This window comes from Hippopotamus amphibius, chromosome 7, assembly GCF_030028045.1.
Source record: "Hippopotamus amphibius kiboko isolate mHipAmp2 chromosome 7, mHipAmp2.hap2, whole genome shotgun sequence".
NCBI lineage: Eukaryota > Metazoa > Chordata > Mammalia > Artiodactyla > Hippopotamidae > Hippopotamus > Hippopotamus amphibius.
In genome coordinates, this window is record NC_080192.1 from 12408580 (window position 1) to 12428835 (window position 20256).

The 20256-nt window shown below is 55.7% G+C and overlaps 1 protein-coding gene across 1 annotated transcript; it reads right to left on the reverse strand.

Moving 5' to 3' along the window:
- Positions 1-5996: 5996 nt before the first annotated feature.
- On the reverse strand, positions 5997-12306 carry RASD2 (RASD family member 2). Its single transcript, XM_057742448.1, has 2 exons — positions 12009-12306; positions 5997-8494 (listed from the first exon to the last, which is right to left on the reverse strand). The coding sequence occupies exons 1-2, from the start codon at positions 12277-12279 to the stop codon at positions 7965-7967; spliced, it is 801 nt and encodes a 266-aa protein (XP_057598431.1). The 5' UTR covers positions 12280-12306; the 3' UTR covers positions 5997-7964.
- Positions 12307-20256: the final 7950 nt, after the last annotated feature.

The following is a 20256-nucleotide window of genomic DNA, read 5'->3' on the forward strand; positions in this document are numbered from 1 at the left end:
GGCTGGAACTGTGCCTGAGCGCCCAACACACAGCCTCTCCACGGAGGTCAGGCTTCTCATTGCACAGCAGCTGGGTTCTGAAATGGAGCATCCTGAGAGCAAGAGAAGGTTCCAAGATAACTAGGCATGGCCTTTTCTGAGCTGGCCTTAGGAGTCACATAGCATCACTCCAGCATACGCTCCTGGTGGAAGCAGTCAGAAGCTTCCCAGATGAAGGGGAGGGGACCCTACCTCTTGGAGAGAGGTGTGTCAAAGAATCTGGGAGCCGTGTCTTAAAATCCTCCAATGAACACATGTCAAACATGGATGTTTGCACTCCTTTTACAAATTGCCAAGTGCTTTCGCATACACCTTTTTGTGTGGTCTTCCCTAAGATTCAGGGATGAAGGAACAGAGGTGTAGAGAAGTGATGTGGCCAAGGCTGGTTCATAGGAGGCATATAGCCAGAACTGATGCTGCAGGGCAGGGACCACACCAGGAGTGTGCTCACCCCAGGAGGGCCTGCAGCGAGTCTCAGAGAAGATAGGTGCGGTCGATGGTCATGTTGCAGTCCTTCATGCCTTCCCTGTATTAGAAAGGAAGCCCTTTGCCATGTGACTCCCCTAGAGTGGAGAGAGTGTTTCCCCAACCCATGGGCTGTAGGCTGGCTATATGACTTACTTTGGCCAATGAAGTATGGAAGAAGTGAGTGTGTCAGCTCTGGGCCAAGGTTTCAGGAAACATTTCATGTTTCCATCCTTTTGTATTCCAATGATTCATCGCAGAAGTGCATACCCTGGGTAGCTGTAGGCTCTTCAGCCTGGGGGTGGGGGGTGGGGTGAGGGGGGTGGAGGGTGGTCCTAGAACAAACATGTGGAACAGAGCAGAAACTATCTGGTAGCCCGGAGCCAGGGTGAGGTGAGGGTGGCACTTGTCTCGGGTGCAAAAATTTAAGCAGATGCCAATAAATTCAGGGTTCAAGCTAATAATATTTAACGGAATATTTTAAAAATAAAAAGTAATGCAAAACATCCACTGCTGTAGACTGAATGTTTGTGTCCCCCTCTCCCAAATTCATTTGTTAAAACCTAACCTCCAGTGTGCTGGTGTTTGGAGGTAGGGTTTTGGGGAGTTAGATCATGAGGATGGAGCCCTTATGCATGGGATTAGTGCTTTTAGAGAAGAGATCCCCAGAGCGCTCCCTTGCCCCTTCTGCTATATAAGGACACAGTGAGAAGATGGCCATCTATGTAAAAATAAACAGGCCCTCCCCAGACACAGAAGCTGCTGCTGCCTTCATCCTGGGCTTTGTAGCCTCCAGAACTGTGAAAAATTATATGTTTGTTGTTTATAAGCCAGTCTATCTTATCAATATGGAATTTGTTTATAAGCCAATTTACGTTGTAATATGGGTGTGTTGTTAATACCCAGCTTATGGTACTTCTGTTATAGCAGCCTAAATGGGATAAGACATCACAATGAACAAAATATCAAAATTTTAAATTAAAACAGGATCAGTATTGAGGTCAAGACCAGCAATGTCCAGCCTAAATCACTGAGACTGCAATTGACCTGAAGTCTGGTAAGCATAAGAAGAAATGTTTGTTGTGAACCACTGAATTTGGGGGTAGCTTGTTTCACAGCATTGTTGTAGTGAGAGCTGACCAATAGAAAAGTAATTTGCTTGAAGACACTCAAATGGAAAATAGCAGAGCTATTTGGATGCTGAAAGTCTCAGACCAGAGCCTATGTTATTAACTATTAAAATGCTCTGCCTCCCTTGTTGAGACACATATTAAGGTGTGTGCCCAGTTACCTGGGCTGGTTCAGTCCTTGCTGGCTCTGACTCAATCTTCTGTTCAGTGTTCCGTTTCCTGGATGAGGCTGGAGACCCTTCCTGAGTGTCATTCTCCACCCTCTTTTACCTGGCAGATGATCTTGGCCCTCTCCTCTTTTTGTTGGTTGAGACCCAACAAAATTGATCTCAGATCAAGATGCCAAACCAAATCAAGATGCCAAACCAAAGTCAACGTTTTCAACATAGCTGGCCAAGAATCAGCTACTTGACACTCATACTTCTCACCTACATCAAAGATATAAAAGAGTCAGTAGTAAGAGGATTTCTTGGGAGAGAGAATTTTTGGAGAGAGCTGTGGTGTTCTGTGAGAGTATCTGCCATCATCTTAAGCCTCGAGGGCTTGACACACGTCCCTGTAGCTGAGGGCTCTGTGGACCACTGTCCTCACCTGATAAGTCTAGTGGGTGATAGACTGTCCGGGTTAGATGCTAAAGACCCTTACTGAACTCAGATCAACTTATACTCAAGCTAATTGGGGCAAATGATGTGAGTTTCACATGGAGCAGATGTGGGATAACCATGAGAGAACACTGGTGTGGGGATGTCGTCAGCCCTGTCCAAGAGAGCATCTTGGAGGGCCAAGAGGCCTCAGCACAGGGAATCCAGGGATGCCAGAACATTCCTAGGGGCTGCAGAAGGACTAAGCAGGCACCCCAAAGAGAGATGCGCAGAACAATATCAAGACACCCGCAGGTGAGAGATTCCCAGTGATGGCAGCATGGTCTCTGAAAAATCTACAAAATTACCCTGAGATTTTAATACCATCATTAAACATCCCCCAAGCTCTGAGCATGACACAGTCTTACCACAATACCATAGTGCCCTGCAAGTAAGAACATCCCTGTTCCACTGACTCCTCTCCCCTCTGCCCACCAGACCCACCTGCCAAGAATGGAAGAGAGAGAAACTGGAATTAGCTAAAAGGGAAGATGGAGAGTGGGGGAAAAAAGGAGAACCTGCCCACCCTTCTCGTCCCCAAATTCCAGCTTTCTGTGCACAGCGGGGCTCAGCTGGGGGAAGGACGGACGGTCTTTCCTTTGAATGAAGATGGAGATGTGGATCATCACATGGCCAACAAATTTTAATTGAGGCTGTATTGCCCCCCAAAGTGCCTTTGGTATGAATGGGAAAAGTCATGGGACATTCACGTTCTCATGGAGGGATGGGGAAAGCAAAGCCCAGAGCCATTTGAAACAAGTAGTGGGAGGTCAGAGCTGCTTTCTGATCATGTCTACTGAGCAGAGTTTGTTGGAAGTCAGGTTGGATGTGAGTTCTGAGGTCTGGACCTGCTGCGTGAGGGTGGCTGGGTGGAGATTGTTAGCTGGCTGGTCAATTGCTCCTCCTCTTCTTCCACAAGTCACCATCATGTACGGGGCCACCTAGCAAGGAACTGTGTTTCCCAGCCCTTCTCATATGTAGGTTTGCTAACATGACTGAGTCTTGCCGGTGGAAAGTGAGCAGAAGGGGTGTGTCCAGGGCCCTGAAAACAGCACATGTGCAATGCCTGCACTTTCTTTCCTAACTTTCTGGCTGAACCTGAATGTGGCAGTGGCTTTGACCTTGCAGATCTGACATGGTCCTAGAGATAGAGGAGCCAGAGACCTGGATGCCTGAGTGAACAGGTGGAGCAGAGCCATCCTCTGGCCTAGCACACTCACATGGGGCTTCTCCATGAGAGGGAAGTCAAGTTCTCCTTCAGCTACAGTGGCTGCGCCCTTGGCTATGAGTGGCAGGGCACCCTGTAAACGACACCTGCCCAAGTTCTCTGAATCGTGTTGATATCACACCCCAAACTGCTGGCTTTTCCCTCCAGAGAGCAGCCCCTAGTTGGCTCAGTTATGAAAGCTCTAGAAAGAAAACATGCTTTGCAATCAGACGTGATTTCTAGCCCAGCTCTGCCACTTACCAGCTGTGCAACCTTGGGGATGTGCCTTTACCTCGTAGAGCTTCAGTTCACTCGTATGGGGATTCAAAATCCTTCCTCACAGCTCTGCTTAGAGGATGCAATGAGAGCCTGCAGGAGCAGGCCCAGCATGGTGCTTGGTGCACAGTGGGTCTCCAACAAAGCTCTGCTCCCTTTCCCTTCCCCGTTTCCAGCAGCCTCTGCTGCGGAGCTCCAGCTGGCCTCCCATCAGCCCCCACCAAGCCGGGATGCAGGCTGAAGTTTTTCTTTGGAATAAGTGACAGGCTCAGGGATGCGGAACAGAACAAGTACTTAGAGTTCACAGCTCAGAATTCTCTGAAATCAGATTCCCAATGCTCCCTTCCTAGGTTGGGAATTTAGCTGGCTGTCCTGGGCTTATCTCTGAATGGTCTCCCCATGAGGGGAATTTTCCTACAATCTTATTCCACCCTCTGTCCCAGGGATATTTGTTGGGGGCGTCTTCCTCCTCCACCACAGCTTTTTGCTTGTTAACCCCATTCCAGGGTGAATCTGTGGGATGCATGGAGTGGGGCTGGGGCCAGGCCTGGAGCAAACGTGTTCTGTTTAGTAACAATCGGAATGTTGTGGGTTATGTAGCAGGAATATTAATTCCTTTTTGCAGAGGACATAGGGCTGTAAGGGGCTGTTCATGTGCTGTCTGGTCCAGCTGTCCTCCTCCCCATCTCCCACTTACAGATAAAGAAACTAAAGCCTGGGAGAAGACAGGACTTGTTCACAGTCCCACGTGGAGGGAGGGCGTGGCAGAGATGCCCAGGCTCCAATGCACCATGGAAGTCTTGCATAGATGTGCCCAGCTGCCTCCCCGTTTAGCCCTTCTTAGGGTGCAGTCTGACCTGCAATTCAGAAGGGAATGTTCACCTCCACATCTCACATTTGCAAAAACCAGGACTGGAGGAGCATCAGAGCGATTTGCCTCCCACGTTGACCTTCTCTGGCTGGCGTGGGCAAAGGATGGGAGGGAAGCTGGGCTCCCAGGTAAGCAGAGGTTGGGAGCTCTCCCAGGCTCACCTGGTTTTCCTCCACCATAGCCGGGATCACGTTGCTTTGTAAATGTCCACACAGGGGTCTCTCCTGCAGGATCGTGAGCCCTTGGCAGGCAGGGACCTTGTCCTCCTTCTTGCTAAACCTCCCTCTTCAGGCCTGGCCCTCCCTGCTCAGTGGTATTTGCTGACTGATCAAAAGCAGAGACCTGTCTCCTTCTCCCAGCTGCAAAATCCTTTCCTCACCCACATGGCTCTGGTTTCAAGTCCCCGATCTGCCACTTCACCAACTGTGCCATCTTGGATAGATATTGAGCTCTCCGAGCCTAATTCCCCACCACAAGAGGGGGTGAACACGAGGAGCGTGTTTCTTATGGGGCTGAAAGATACGAAGATGGAGCGAGAGGAGGGCTGTCAATCATGCAGCAGGTGTGTGGCTAACTCCCTTCCCTCACCCTTCCCAGCCCAGGGAGAACTCAGTCCAAGGCACCATGTTCGGGGTTTCACGGGGACAAGACGTTCTCCCCCCCACCTCCACCTGCCATCCCCACCCACATCCTGTCTCATTTCACATGAGGGCACGCTGTGCTTGTCCAATGTTTATTAAGTACCATCCAGAAAAGCTGTACGTTGTATCAGCCATACATAGACATGGGCCGTGTCTTGATCTCAAGAGTTGACAGTCCAAGCGAGGAAGGCTGCCCACTGCTGACATTCAGGGTGGGGTAACACTTTATGGGGGGCGCTGTCCTGGGCCCTGGAGGGTGTTCAGCACCATCCCTGGTCTCTACCCACCAGATGCTAATAGCACTCCCCCCCCTCCTCATTCCTGACAATCAAAACTGTTTCCAGATATCACCAAATGTTCTCTGGGCGGTTCTGGGAGCCACCCAGAACTCAGACATATGGTGACCCCAAAGGGCTGATGGTTCATGGGGGAGACCTGTCCCATCTGACCTGACCACTCCTCCGGAGGGACACGGACAACTCAGCCTACACCCCTCAGAGGGCCCAGAAGAGCCAGTGGTTTTATTCCCTCCTCTCATGGGGTTTTACTTCCCCCCCTTCCCCCCCCCCCCCCCACATACTTAACCTCAAAGGCTGACTCAGTGCTGACATTCAGGGCGAGGGCACCAGGCAGGTGCAATCTGGGGAGGGAAAGCCAGCTTTGGTTGGAGGAAGAGCCACACCTCTTCTTGGAAATACATACAATACACGTGGTCAAGGACACGGCTTAGAAACAAATGCACTTTAATTGAGAGTGTACACAGAGATATGGGGAAGCAGGGGTGTGACCGCGTCAGACCAGGCCACACACCTGTCCTGGCCAAGGTACCCGGTCTGCTTAGAGGGTTCAGGCTGGGGCCAGATTGGGGGCACAGAAGCAGGGTCAGAGCGGCTGCCTTGAGCAGCAGGGGCCAGGGTGGAGGTGTGGGGTGTGCAGAGCTGAGGCCAGGGCATGTGTACATCTGTGTGTTCGTGTGTGTGTACATGTATACATGTGAGAACAATGTACACAGACTCTACAGGAGCCCTCGAAGGCCCACCTAGAGAAAGGGTCAGGGAGACGACACCTCAAATCCCTGAAGGCCCCAGGGGCTGAGGCAGCATCAGAAGAGGGGCACATCATGGTGTGTGCTGAATGCCCAGACCCAACCCTGCTTCTGCCACTCACAGACTTGCTGTGTGACCTGGGGCAACTTACTTACCCTCTCTGGGCCTCGGATTCACTAGATGATCACTAAGGTTCCTTGTGGCCTAAACTTCAATAGTTTCAAGGAGATTTAAAACATAAAATGTAGTTTTTAGGAGCTGATGGCAAGAGCCTTTGGTCCACAGGTTCAAATCCCGCCACGCCCGATACCCAGCACAACCCAATCCCAGGCACCAGGAAAAGGCCCGCTGAGAGCTCTTCTTACCTACTTCCCCTGGGCTCAGCTCTGGCTTCCAGCTGCTCTTCCACGCCTCCCAACGGCTGCATGTGCAGAGGCAGTAGGGCAGCAGGGGCGGGCAGAGGCCAGGTGGGGAAAGGGAAAGAGGCCAGAGCCGGGGAGGCTTGGCCTTGGGGGCGTAACATGCATCGCTCACCCTCTTTGTTTCCTAGCACACAGCGCATCCAGCACACAGCAGGTGCTCAATAAATGCTTGAGGAACAAGCACAGTAGAGGACAGCCTGGTTCCAGGCGAAGCTCTGTCCTGAACGAGCCAGGAGGCAGAGCTGGGGCATGTCACTTTGCCCTCTGAGTCTCAGCCACCTTCTCTGTGCAACAGGGTCAGGAGAAGCAGCCCCAGCCTGCCTGCCCCACCTGTGCGAGTGTAAACGGTGAAGCTCGGTAGGAGGGCAATGTCTAGCTGCAGACAGGCCATGGGAACCCCATCTGGGAGCAGGGGAGGAAGGTGTCCCCAGTGGAGGCAGTGGATCTGAACAGGGGGCGGGGGTGGGGGGGCGGATCCTGGCCAAGAAGGGGTCACTAGGCTTTTACAGTACAACGATTTCCCTTTCTACTGGGAAAACGACAGAACAGCTGCAACAACAAAGCACAACCAACAGACAAGAGGAACCTGGGAGAGGAGGCTGAGGAAGGTAGTTCAGGAGATGGATGTGGTCCAGGCGACATGGCCACGCCCCCTTCAAACACACAGACACCCCTGGCTCAACGTCGGGGAAAGCTAGGGGCCAACTTGGGGGGCACAGGATAGAAACAGCTAAGCCAGAGGGTAAGAATTTCAGGATGGGGTGGGGAGAGACTCCCAGCTGCCATCTGAACCAAGCTGGGTCTTACACCAGGAGAGCACAGCCCTCTCGCAGCTGACTCTGGGTATCGTTTTCATCCTGTGATGTTCCAGGTGTCTCCATCGGATGCAGGGTTCCTGGCCCCTCTGGCATCAGCGTTTCTTGCAAGGATGCACAAGCTCTGACTTGGGTCCTGGTCTAAGCCCCAACCTTGCCTCCCGTCCTGCAGGGATCCACCCCCCATGGAGAAGATGAAACCAAGAGGGAGCAGAAGAAAGGAAAAATCAGAGGGAAGCAGTTGAAGGCAGGAGACTGTACAGAGGTTGGAGGCGGGGATCCTCCAGTCTGGCGCCAAAGGTCTTGGAATGCAACTGCTGTTGGGGTCTCATGAGGGAGATGCAGGCAGTGGGTACCGGGGCCACCCCCCAGTAAGGCACCACCCAAGACCCACCCCAGCAACCCTCCTGCTCACTGGATGGTGCATTTGTCCCGCTCGCGGGCCTGGCCCTCCCGGAGGACCTTGGCCTTGATGTATTTGAGGTCACTATTGACACTAGGGCGGCGGGCGAAGGGTGAGACCATGCCGTAGGCGTCCATGTCCTTGACGCGGCGCATGCAGAAGGGCCTGGGGTGAAAGGCTTCTCCGTACTGCACGGAGATCTTGCGGTGCAGGGCAGGGCTCATCTCGTGTGGCAGCTTGGCCATACTGAAGAGCACGTAGAACATCTCGTCCACGTTGGTGTTCTTCTTGGCCGACACCTCGAAGTAGGCGCAGTTTCCATCGCCGGACACCAGCAGCTCAGCCTCAGTGGTGGGCACCTGGCGGCACAGCTCACCGTGGTCGTTCTTGTTGCCGCAGATGACCATGGGCAGCTCCGCCGCCTCCTTGGTCTTGTTCTTCAGGCAGGACTTGACCTCCAGGATCTGCTTCTGGAGCCGCTTGACCTCGTCAAAGGACTCCCGGTTGTCCAGGCTGAACACCAGGATGAAAACGTCACCTGCAGGGAGAGGAACCTCGGGGTGAGTTCACAGGCGGCTCCTGACCGCATCCCGCCCCCTCCCTGCTCCCGGACTTGACCTTCACAGTGACTCTGTGGGGGAGCTGCTATTATTCCCCCCATTTTCCAGAACAGAAGACTGAGGCCCAGAACGTCAAATCCCTTGTCACGGAGCTAATACGTGGCACGGCCTGGTTCAAACACAATGAACCCGCCCTACATTTCTCTGCAGGGCTGGAGACAGGGCGAGCTTTGTGAGCTTGTGTGGACTGCACTGGAATAATAATAAATACAATTTTCACAAGAGCAGGGGTCTTGCTGTTCAGCGCACATCCCCAGGGCCTGGAATAGCCCCCAATACATAGTAGGAACCCAGACCGTTGGCATCAGGCAGGCCTAGGTTTACCTCTTGCCCCCTCCGCTCACTGGTCACATGGCCTTCAGCGGATCATGCCACCTCTCTAAACCTCAGTTTCCCCATCTGTCCCACGCAGGATGCTTTTGAAGGTTTGAGGAGATAACAAATGGAGAATGACGCATGCTCAGTGATCTTGGGTCTCAAAAGGAGAACAAGCGCCTGGAAGAGCCACCTGGGTTCCCCCTTGAGTCTTCACGAAACCTCTGTGAGGGAGATTTCATTACCTTCATGTGAGAGGTGAGAAAACTGAGACTCAGAAAGGGTGAGCAACTGGCCCAAGATCACACAGCTTGGGTGTGGCTAGGCCGAGACGTGGACTGGATTCTGTCCTCACCTGGCTGGGGCCCAGCACACACAGGTGTCCTCTGCTTCTTGACTAAATCATGGATGAACATGTGAACGCTAGCCTCCGAGGCCCACGCGACCCCTGCTACAAGTTGCTGCATCCGTCAGTGCAGGTCTTTGAAACAGGGATGATGAGGAGGTGGCAGGGGAGGTGGGGGAGGTGAGAGAGGGCCAGTGCCTCCACCCCAATTTCCACATCTCACTACAGTCATCACAATCTCACACTCAAAGTACCTTTTGTACTTTGGCAAACTCTTGAGAACCTGTGGGGAGATGTTAAAATCCCTGTTTTACGGGAAACCAAGGCTCAGAGGCGCTGGGGACTGGCCCAAGTTCTCAAGAAGAGCTTCAAGCAATTCCAGCTTCTGGTAGCACTGCTGCCTCTTTCCTCTGGACCCCAGGGGCACACCATTAGTCCCCCCAAAACAGCAGATGGCATATTCAGGACCACGTTCCAGCCAATGACGCACTCTGGAGCACAGGGAGACCTCATCACGGCACACAGTGGGTGTTCGTAAAGCTGGTTGCGTGGACGGGATGGGAAGGGATGAAGGACGGTGTGGGCTATTTAGAAAGGCACTTGCAAGGCAGTGCTGGCCTGGCAACCATTTCTGCTTGGGCAGCCAAACCCATCCCGTTAGGCTAATCCCGGGCCCCTGAGGACTCTGCAGCCTTGACATATTCAAATGCAAGGCTGTGATGCCAAGCTTCGGAGACGCCTGGCTGGCAGCTGGAAGGAGAGCTGGCGGCAGAATTAATGGCTTTCAGGATTTGCTCTGCACCAGTACCAGGCTGGAAAACGAGGCACGAGCTGGTGAGTGAAAAAAGAGGGCAGGAGGCAGATGTGCCCGGAATGATACGTGCACGGAAAAAAAGAGACGAAAATTCTCCCTGTTATGGGGACACAAATGTGAATGTCAGAGTGTTGGTGGAGGGGTCCGGAAGACTGATGGGGTGGCTGCCTCAGGGGAGGGGGCAGGAGCCTGGGGTTGGGGGCATGGGGCGAGGGAGGGGGCTTTTTAGCTTTATCTGTATGTTTAGAGGAGGGTGTGTTTGTGTGTTATCTGTGTAATTAAAAATTAACTTTGGAAATACGATGTGGTCCCTCTCCACCTCTCCTCTCTCCCTCCTTCTGCTAGCCTTATTTCTTTCGGTGGGAACCCAGTCCCCTCCCCACGGCAAGCAGAGTTGCCATCCCTGCAATCCCCACCTCGTGCCCCCCACGCACTTTTCTGCAGTCCTCGCAGCCACCCCGGGAGGAAGCAAGGTTATGCCCATTGTGTAGCTGGGAAGACTGAGATTCAGACCTCTAGTCACACATCTAAGCTGCCAAGTGGTAGAGCCAGGACTGGAACCCAGGCCAGCACAGGCTCCTTCTGCCCACACATTCCCTCTCCAAAACGTGGGGTGGGGCGGTCCCAGTGTGATCAGGGTCAGACGGTCATTGAGGACAGCCCTGAAGAGGAAGCTGTCTGCTCAGGGCACTCAGGGAGGAGTCTTGGCCGGGCCGTGGCGGGAGGGGCGGGCACGGCAAGGGTTTCTTGGTGCAGAAGTATCTCCATTCGTGGGGTTGTTTTAGTGATGGCTGGGGGCTACTTGCTCATTCCTTCCCTTCATCGCTGCCCAGCAACGGCAGGGTCAAGGTTTAGAAAATGAGTCTACAGAGCCCATCGCAGGCACACTGCAAATGCGGAGTCGAGACCCATAATTCTTGAGCACTTACCTTCCGCTCACCAAGCACTTTTCCTATATTAACTCATTTAATTGTCACAAAGACCTTTGGGGTGGGTGCTAACAGATGCTAACTTACAGATGAGAAAACCAAGGCACAGAGATAAAGTCACTCGCTCAGAGGTACAAAACCAGGAAGCAGTGGAACCAGGATTCAGACCCAGGCAGGCTGGTTTCTGAGCCTGTCTTCTTAGCTACCACAAATAACTGCTCGAGATGATGAAAGTCATGGCCCCGTCTCACGTCTCCACCTTCTCCCTTAGTCCCCCACAATCCCCTCCCTCCCCACCACTCCCGACTTGGGCCGAGAGGCTACAGGATAGCTTAGTGGTAAAACATGAGAGCCAGACTGCCATTTAGCAGCTGTGTTATCACCTGGAGTAACTCAACCTCTCTGGGCCTGTTTCCCCACCTGTAAAATGGGGAGGCAAATACCTATCTCCTAGGCTAGTTGTGACGATTAAATAAATACATGCCAAGCTCTAGAAACAGGCACGCAGCTCTTGATAAGTGTTAGCTATTGCCATGGCAGTAACTGTGATTGTTACCGAGTCCCTAGTGTGGTCAAGTCCCGACCAGCCCCTTTAGTTGATCACTGCTTGGGTCCTGCCCCTGCCTCTCTGAGAGGCGGCAAAGGCCTGGGGTGTCAATAGATTTGAGCCTGACAGACTGACCCTGGGCCCCGGAGTCCTACTGGGTCACCCCGGCAGGAGGAAAGCAGCAGCCCCTGTGCTCCCAGGGGAGGTAACGCCCCAGTGCAGAGTCTGTTCCTGATCTGGAAAAGTTCCTGATCTGGAAGGCAGCACTGGCAGACATGAGCAGTCGATCCAGAGTCAGACGGCATGGAATTGGGGCCCTGCTCCATCCTTTGCTGGGCAAGCAGCGACACCTCTCTGACCCTCATGGTGCCAAGGGGCCTCGTGAGTTTCATCTCAGATAGGCAAGCGCTTTGCAAACTGTAAAGTGCCAAGCACACACGCTCACAAACTCAAGCGCCCCGTGTCCACCCTCGGCACCCACCTGTGAGGATGGAGAGCCTGCGCATGGCGGGGAAGGGGTGGTTGCCGGACGTATCCAGGATGTCCAGCTGGTACATGTCGCCGCGGATGTTGTAGACCTTCCGGTGGAAGTCCTCGATGGTGGGCGTGTACTGGTCCTCAAAGCGGCCGTTGAGGAAGCGAGAGACGATGGAGCTCTTGCCCACCCGCGAGGCGCCCAGCACCACCATGCGGTACGAGTTCTTGGCGGGCACGCTGAGCGTGCAGTTCCCGCTGGACAAAGTCTTCATCATGGCTCGGGGCTGCGGCACAGAGCGGGGAGCCGGTCAGGAGGCCCAGGGCCCGGCCCCACAGCCCTTGCTGGAGACCTTGGCCTCCCCCTGCAGGCCTCCTGTCTGGTCTCAGTTTTGTCTGTACAACGGGAACACTAGACTGGGGTCTCTGAAAAGGCCTTGGAGTTCTGCCTACTCATCCCTCTCTTGTTTCTTTCTTCCTCCTTCATTCAGCCACCCATTCAGTCATTCACTCACCCGTGCATTCATTCACCCCTTATTTATTCTCAGTGCGAAACTGCTGGGTCTTGACTCCTCGCTTTACCACTAATTTGCTACTACTTTTGGGTAAGGAGCTTCACTTCCCCAGGATCACTTTTCTCATCTATAAAGTGGACTCAGTTCATAGGGCTGTTGTAAAGGGTTCAGCACATGGCGAGATCTCAAAGATGCTGACTCTTGTTAGAATCTGTTCTCTGCCTGGACCATCTGTCCTTTGCAATTCTGGCTTCCTGGGAGCCTGTGATTCCAGGACACGACATGGGAAAGCTCTAGAGAGCATTTCGTAAGCAAGGGGGTGCCAGAGCTTTTAGGCCTTCCCAGGAAGAAGAGAAAGGCCAGGTCCAGACCACATCCTCCACGCCCAGGGCCCAGGCTGCCTGGTGATTTTTGCCCCCCAGACCCTGAGAGGTTGCCCACCTTCAGGAGACCCAGAGACCTGGATTACAGGATGTGGGTGAGGGGAATAATGCATGGGCACTCAAGCCCTCACAGCTCCAAGAGTTTAAACATACCCAGAACTTTCTACAGGAGCCTCTTGGCCTTGTGGGAGAGGCCAAAATGGATCCAAGTTCCAAACCCCAGAAATAAGTAACTTCCAGGGCCTCCATCAGGCCCACTCGAAGGCCATTCACAGTCCAGCCACCCTCCTTTCCTATCTCAGCAGTCACCAGAATCCCCCCCAGAACCCCTAGTGAGCTTGAGCTCTGCTGGGACCCGCCTCCAGTCCTCGCTCATGCTAGCCCCTCCCCCAGAGCATCCTCTTCCCTTCATCAGGGTCTGGCTCCGATGCCACCTCCTCTCTGAAGGTTTCTCTGCCTCCCACCCCGCCCAGCAGGAATCCCCCTCATCTAGAGAAGAGGAGCTACAAATGGATACAGGCCTGCTGAAATACCCATCTCCTCTGCCCTCTGCAGGCTGCCGCACAGGGTGGTGCAGGTTGGGCACTGCACAAGGCCCCAGGCTGGGTGGGAAAGTGGGGGGCTGTCTTATTTGGATTTCAGCTGCTCAGAGAAGGCAGCTTTTGTCGATTTGCACAGAGGGCTGTAGTGCTAACTATGACTGTCCCCACCCCAGGATGCCCCATCTGCCCCGTCTACATCTCCCATGAGGCTAAGAGACTTCAGGTGGAGACACCTCCTGGGTGTGGGTCTTCTGGCACACAACCTGTTCAGGGCACTTGCCTTGTGCGACTGAGAGCCACCGTGCAGTAAAGCGGCTCTCAAAGAGACCTTTGTAAAAGCTCTGATTGGTAGCATTTGTCAATTTCCATGGCGTAATTCTCCCACCATAGCCGATTCCAAGCTACCAAGATGATCTCAACAAATGAATTGCAAAAGGACACACACAGTAAGCCGGCTCAGCACACCGCTGACCCAGGCCTGGTGCCAAGACAACAATCACCAGTAACCAAGCCCTGCAGTGTGCCAAGCACTGTGCTAAGTATAGAACAATAATAACAGCTGACATTTATTTTGCAGTTAATATATGCAGAGCGCTCTAAGTGTTGAACGTGTAGTAACCCGCTTTATCCTTCAGGAACCCCAGAAGGTAGGTGGTTACCCCAATTTACAGAGGAGGAAATTGAAGCACAGAGAAGTTTAGTACACAGCCAGTGACCAGCCAAGGAGGGACTGGACCCCAGGTGGTCTGCCCTGTGCCATGGAGTGAGTCTCCTCGCCACCTCCCTATGAAGTATGTATTCCCTTCCCTGTTTCACAAGTAAGGACCTGATGCTTAAAAGCCTACCTGACGGGCCCATTTAGTTAATAAGGGAGCCAGGATGGTGACTCCAAGCCTACGACCCCTGCATCCCCCACCCCGTTCATGCCTAAAGCCGACTTTGAATTTATCCCACAGGATTTCAGTGCCATGTACACAGTGCACAATAAATGACCTGTGAATGAATGAAGCAAATGGCTCTACCTTTGGCGCTCCTTCAGGGCCTCTTTCTGGGGCCTTCTCCCTCCACCCCCGCCCTGTCTAGCTGGCCCAGGGGCTGTGCTGCGGAGGGTGCCGGTGCCCTGAGCACACCCGTGGGTGGGCAGTGAGAGAGAGAGGGCTGCAAGCCAACAGCACTGAACTCTTTTCAGGCTCCTGCCGGGTCGGGTGAGCCAGCCTGGGGCCTTCAGCAGAGGTGGGGTGAGGGGCGAGGGAAGAGGCCCCACACCAGGACAGCTCCCTTCCCAAGTCACTCTGCAGGCAGTGTGACTCTGCTACACAGAGAGGTGGTCGCCTCTGTCTACCCAGAGAAGGAAGGCGGCCAGCAGCCCCCAGGGACGGTATGTCTCCATCACCACCTGCCCCGGCCTCTAGCCCAGAGCTCCTGATACAGACAGACATGCTAGCATCAGTGACTGAATGGGCCTGAGGAAGTCACAGAGAGGAGGCAGGGGGTCAGAAGAAAGAGGCAGAGAGTCAGAAAAGGGCAAAGAAGGAGAAAAAAAAAATCTGTGGCTTTCCTCTCTGAGAGAAGACTGCACGTCTTCACATGGCCCCAGCCACGTGGGGCTGCGTGAAGCACCCAGACACCTGGCCGTCAGGTGACAGCCCCTCCCGCCCCCGCATCCTTCCTCCCTCTCCTCCCAGAGAGGAGACTCTGTGGGCAGCGCTGTGGGCACCGCGCATCACCTCCTCCACTGCCTGCTCCCCTCTCTCCATCCTCAGCCAGGCTGACCCTACAGCGAGGAGCAGGCAGGGGTCAGCGTTCCAAGGGCCCTTTGAGCATGTGGACTCCCCCCTGGAGGCCCAGAGAGTGGTGAGTGGGGGCGCTGGCAGCACAGGTACCCAAAGGCAAGTTCTGTGACTGCAGGGTCATGAGGGGAGGAAGAAGGGCCTGCAGCAGAGATGGTGGGGCCGTGCTGGAGGAATGGTCGCCACAGCCGGGCAGACCTCCATCGTGCTGGGCACTTTGCCTGCCTTATTCCAATGACTTCATAGCAGTCCCATGAAGGGGGGACCCCCATCGGCCCACTGGACCGATGGGGACACTGGAGGTCGGAGAGGCTGGGTCACTTGCCCCAGTTCACACAGCGGACTGGCCAGGCCAGGATTAGAAGCAGGCTGTCGGCTCCAACGTCTGGGCTCTTACCTCTATAAAAACCCACCCTCTGGCCCAAATCAGTCTTTTTCAAAACAGTGTCTGACTCAGGGAAGCCTCAGCTGGCATCAGGCGGGGGTAATGGCCCCAAAGGCCTATTCTAATTGCCTCTCTCTGTTGCTGCAGACAGCTGGGGGCAGGCACCCTGCCCAGGACTCCCCCAAACCTTGCCCAGCCAGCTCCCAACAAACGCATCTGTGAGTTCACCCCCTTCTTCTCTCTCAAGCCCCTCTCCCAGGGCCTGACTGGAAGATGGAGGGGTCAGAGGAGCAAGAACAGCAGGATGAGAGTCTGGCCACATCCTCCTCCTTGTGGTACCCTGAGGCCTCTCTCACTCCCTCCCACACACCTGAAGCCTCCTCCATTAGTGCACATCCCAGCCTCTCTGGGCACACCCATATTCACTGACCTCCATGCCCACACTGAGGGGAGTCCTGGGGGCTTTGCGAAGCCAATCTCACCACCCTTGACAGCTCAGGCTGATAAAAAGCAGGCAGACCAGATCTGCCTCACACCAGCCCAGCCACCCTGGGCAAATGACTGGGCCTAGCGGGGCTGGTCAAATGGTAGAAACAAGCTACCCAGAGCGTGGCCCTGAGAGCTCAGTGAGAAGCCAAGAGACCCACACATCTCCTGACACACAGCAAGCAGATTCTTTCTTTGTGACACTTCCTCTTGGCAGTCAAGGGGCTGCCTGGAGCAGTCAGTTGGGGGGGGGGGAGCTGAAGCGCAGGCAGAGGTCTTGAGGGACCCCATCTTGTCTCTCTGACGCCAGGGGAAGCCTGAATCATGGGCTCCTGAGCTGGCTGCCCCTTCCCAGCCTCCCATGAGGTCCTGAACAACATCCTCCCAGGGCTGGGGGCAAGGGGAGGAGACAGTCCCGCAGAGGTGCTTGAGGGCCCTCTGGTCAGCTAAGCACAGGAAACCTTTCTTGGGAGGCGGATGGCCCAGGAAACTCACTCTTTGCACCAATCCCCCCCAAATCTCAAGGTACTCTGAACAAGGAAGTCCTCCCTTAATCTTCCCTCCTCAGAGAAAGTGATCGCCAAGCCACCACCAACTAGCTCCATCCCAGCCCCACCCTTAGCCAGGTCTGCAGGCTGCAGCTGGCATAGGAAGGGGAGGGGGAATGTTTGGGGAAGGAAAATGCCTCTTCCTCTCTGAGCCTCAGTTTCCTTATATTCAAACAGGCTGCTCCTCCAGAGCTCTTACAAGGAAAGCTTCTAGCCCCAAATCTGGCACTTAGTAGAAACTCAGGAAGTCTCTCTTTCCTGGGATAAGCCCCCAACCTGACACATAGTAGGTGCTCAATGAATTTCCTTTTCTCTAGGGAAGTGAAGTTGCCCGTGATCCTGGCACGTAATTGGTGCTCAGTCAGCTTAACTTTCCCTGCTCCTGTAAAGCGTCACCTAGCCTTCGACGCCGACAAGCCTCAAACCTTTCTTCCCGGCTTCCCCGCTTCCCCAGTTCTGTTGGGGTGTCTCCCTCCTACCTGGGAATGGCGGGCCGGGCCTCTGGAGCGGCTCGGAGGGATGCCTGGAACCGCCTGGAGGTGCGGGGAACCGCCTTCCTCCCCGGCGGTCAAGCCTTCCAGAGTCTGCGGCGGCTCCCGGGTCACTGCGCCGGGCTCCTCCTCTGCGCGGCTCGGGGAGCCGGGCTGGGCGCGGCCGGGCGAGGGGACACGGGGACCCGATGCCCCATGAGTGGGTTCCGAGGGCTCGGCTGGGCCCGGGCGCTGGGCGGGCTCCGGCTCGCCGCCGCCGGCCCTGCCCTGCCCGGACCCGGGGGACTCCTGCTGAGCCAGGTGCCCGGAGGCGTGGAGACGTCCGATCCCGGGGTCCCCGCCTGGGGCTCGGGGGTTGGGGGAAGAGAGCGGAAGGGGCGACTCCGGGTCCTTAGAGGCTCCTGGAGGGTCCTTTGGAAGTGATTGCGGGTGCGTGCGTATGTGCGTGTCCCGGGTGGGCGAACCTATCCTGGAAGCCTATGCCACCTGCTCCGCCCACCCCAAAGGGGATCGCTCGGGTGCGGGGCTGCCTGCCCGGCTCGGCCGCGGCCTCCTCCTCTGCCCGCAGCTCTGCAGCTTCCCCAGCGCCGAAGCACGGCTCCTTTCTCCCTGCGAGGCGACGCCAGCAGCTGAAGGAGGAGCAGGGAGCTCGGCTCCGCGCGCGTGTGGGAGGAGGCCTTGAACGCCGCCCCAAGGTTTGGTAGCTCCGAGTTAGCCTTAAACCGGCTCCTCCTCCCACCTCACCCCCTCTGGCCCCAAGGGGAGGCGGACTTTCGGCGGGGCCCTGGCCCCTCCCTCCTTCCCTGGAGGCGGATGCCCCTCTTCCTCCCGCAAGGCGAGGTCAGTGGTCCCTCCAAACAGTGATCGGAGCCCAGGCTCCTGACGGGGCTCCCAGAGGCAGAAGCCCAGCTCGGGCCCGGGCGCCCTCCGCCGCCCCTGCGAGCGGTTCTCCGTGGACCCGTCGCGCGGCTCCCACTCGCCCCCTCGGCCGCCAGCGAGCAGCGCGTCCCGCCGCCCGGCGCCGGCCTCTGCCTCCCGGAGCCCGCTCACCCGCCTTCGCCCGGAGCCCCGCCCCCGGTGCTGCGCTCGGCCAATGGCGGCGGGACCCGCGGCCTGGCCCCGCCCCTCGGCCCCGCCCGCGGCCGCACGGGCGCCGCAGTCTGGCGCTCCGCGTGCCGGGGCGCGTGGGGCCGGGGTGCTGGGGGGGCGGCCGGGGCCGCGGGGCGCGCTCGGTGAGCGGAAGGAGGCGCGGGCCTCGGAGGCTGACGTCTGTGCGCGCCCTCACACGCACACCGCCCCAGCCGCAGGTGACCCGCGACCGTTCCGCCGCCGGTCGGCCGGGGACCCCAGCCGCTCGCGCCCGGCCGGGCGGCACCCCGCGCGCCACGGCTCCCGCGCCCTCCTCCTTCGCCAGAATCCCCAGGGGCCCTCCCGGGAGCCCATTCTGCCCTCCCCGAGCCTCCGCCTCCCTGCCCAGGTCTCGGGGCCCGCGGGACCCCGCGGGATGACACATGGGCCGCGCACGTGCAGTCAGGCGGGGCCGCGGAGTCACCTTGGCCTAAGCAACCCTGAATGGAGGTGTATGTGGCGCAGGTCTGGGGGAGCAGCGTAGAGAGAGCCCTGCTGGGGAGGTACTGGGTGCCCTTGGGCAGCACCTCTCCCCCTTGCCTTCTCCGCAGTTTGAACCAGGGCAGACATCAGTCAATATTACTTAGTATTTTCTTTAACCCCAAGACGCACTCCTCGCGGCTGCCCCAAACACGGTTTTTGGAGAATTGTTATATCACTGCCTTAAATGGGAAACCAGTATCACTTGCCATAAATAGAAGGTAAGAGCAAAAATAAGCACAAGGAAAACAAACCAAGGTTATTAAATTCTAGCAGGAAACTGGCCTGCCAAGGCTTGAGATGTGCCCTCTGTGAGAAAGGGAGGTAGGCCAGCTTTGGAGAGGTGTTAAAGACCTTTTAGCTCCCAGCAGAAACATTCTCCTTCAGTGTTACCAGGAGGCTGAAGAGAAAATGTTCTCACTGTGTGATGAGGTACAGGCACAATGAAGGAATGCAATACTGAGTCTGTCTAACCATCATTTGTATCAGCCAGGGAATGGTCCCTCACTTCCAGAACCCTGGACCTGGGGGATGTCAGCAAATTTGCCCCCAGACCTATCCTCCCACCTCATGATAGGCAGTGGGATCTGGGGGGCACCAAGCTGAGAGTCCAGCTCCATTGGGTGAGAGATGGGTGTTCAGTCTGCCTCTGTGTCTGCTCAAATATTTGGCCTTAGAAAATCATGGAAATTTCCCAGGCCTTGGTTATGTCATCTATACAATGGGTATGCTATGCTAGGTCCACAGAGTGACAAAAGTGCTAAGATGGTCTTGCACTTTGATTATGTTTAGAAAGTGGCTTGCTCTGCTTGTCCCTGCGTGGTCTTGGAATTCTCCAGGGAAGTTAACCAGAGAAGATGGGGCAGGTGGAGGTGGAGGGACTAGATGGAGGACTCAGCACTTACGCTACTTGACTGTGATTAGTCCCCTAACCGGAGGATGTAGAATATCTAGACCTCAGAAAGGCTTGGGGGACGTGCCCAAGGTCACCCAGCTGACAAGTGGCAGGATCCCGGCCCAGTGCACTCTCTTCATCTAGGCTTTGCTTCTAGGAACTGGCTTCAGCCCAGGAGAGTTTGTGCCTAGCTTGATGCACAGAGGCTGTGAGCCTTGAGCTGGCGGTAAACTTGGCAGCAGGAGGCAGGCAGTGTGGTACGCTTCACCTGGAAAGATGGGGTCAGGAGGACTTAGGCCACTGGGCGGGTTCTTCCACTCCTACTGGGGAAACATGGCAGGTAGCCAACTCAGAGCTGGCCTAGGAACCCATTCCCTGCTTCATCAGCTGAGTTCTGTATCCTGAGCAGGTCATGCTCCGCTGACCACGTCCCCATCTTGAGGGGAATGTATATGGATCTGTGAGGCCCCAGGAAACCCACCTGCCCCTGCCCCGCAGTGCGGAGTGGCTCAGTCAATAAGTAGGTGCACAGAAGGGATCGATGCCCAAAGAAGCTTTGTGTGGCCACAGCACACCTCCCACGTGTGCTCACTTTCCTAACCTTCCCTGCAC

Excerpts from the sequence above, each read along its gene's own strand:
- RASD2 (XM_057742448.1), bottom strand. The coding sequence starts at position 12,279 with ATGATGAAGACTTTGTCCAGCGGGAACTGCACGCTCAGCGTGCCCGCC. Across the intron at positions 8,495-12,008 it reads CAGGCTCTCCATCCTCACAG|GTGACGTTTTCATCCTGGTG; the intron begins GTGGGTGCCGAG and ends CTCTCCCTGCAG.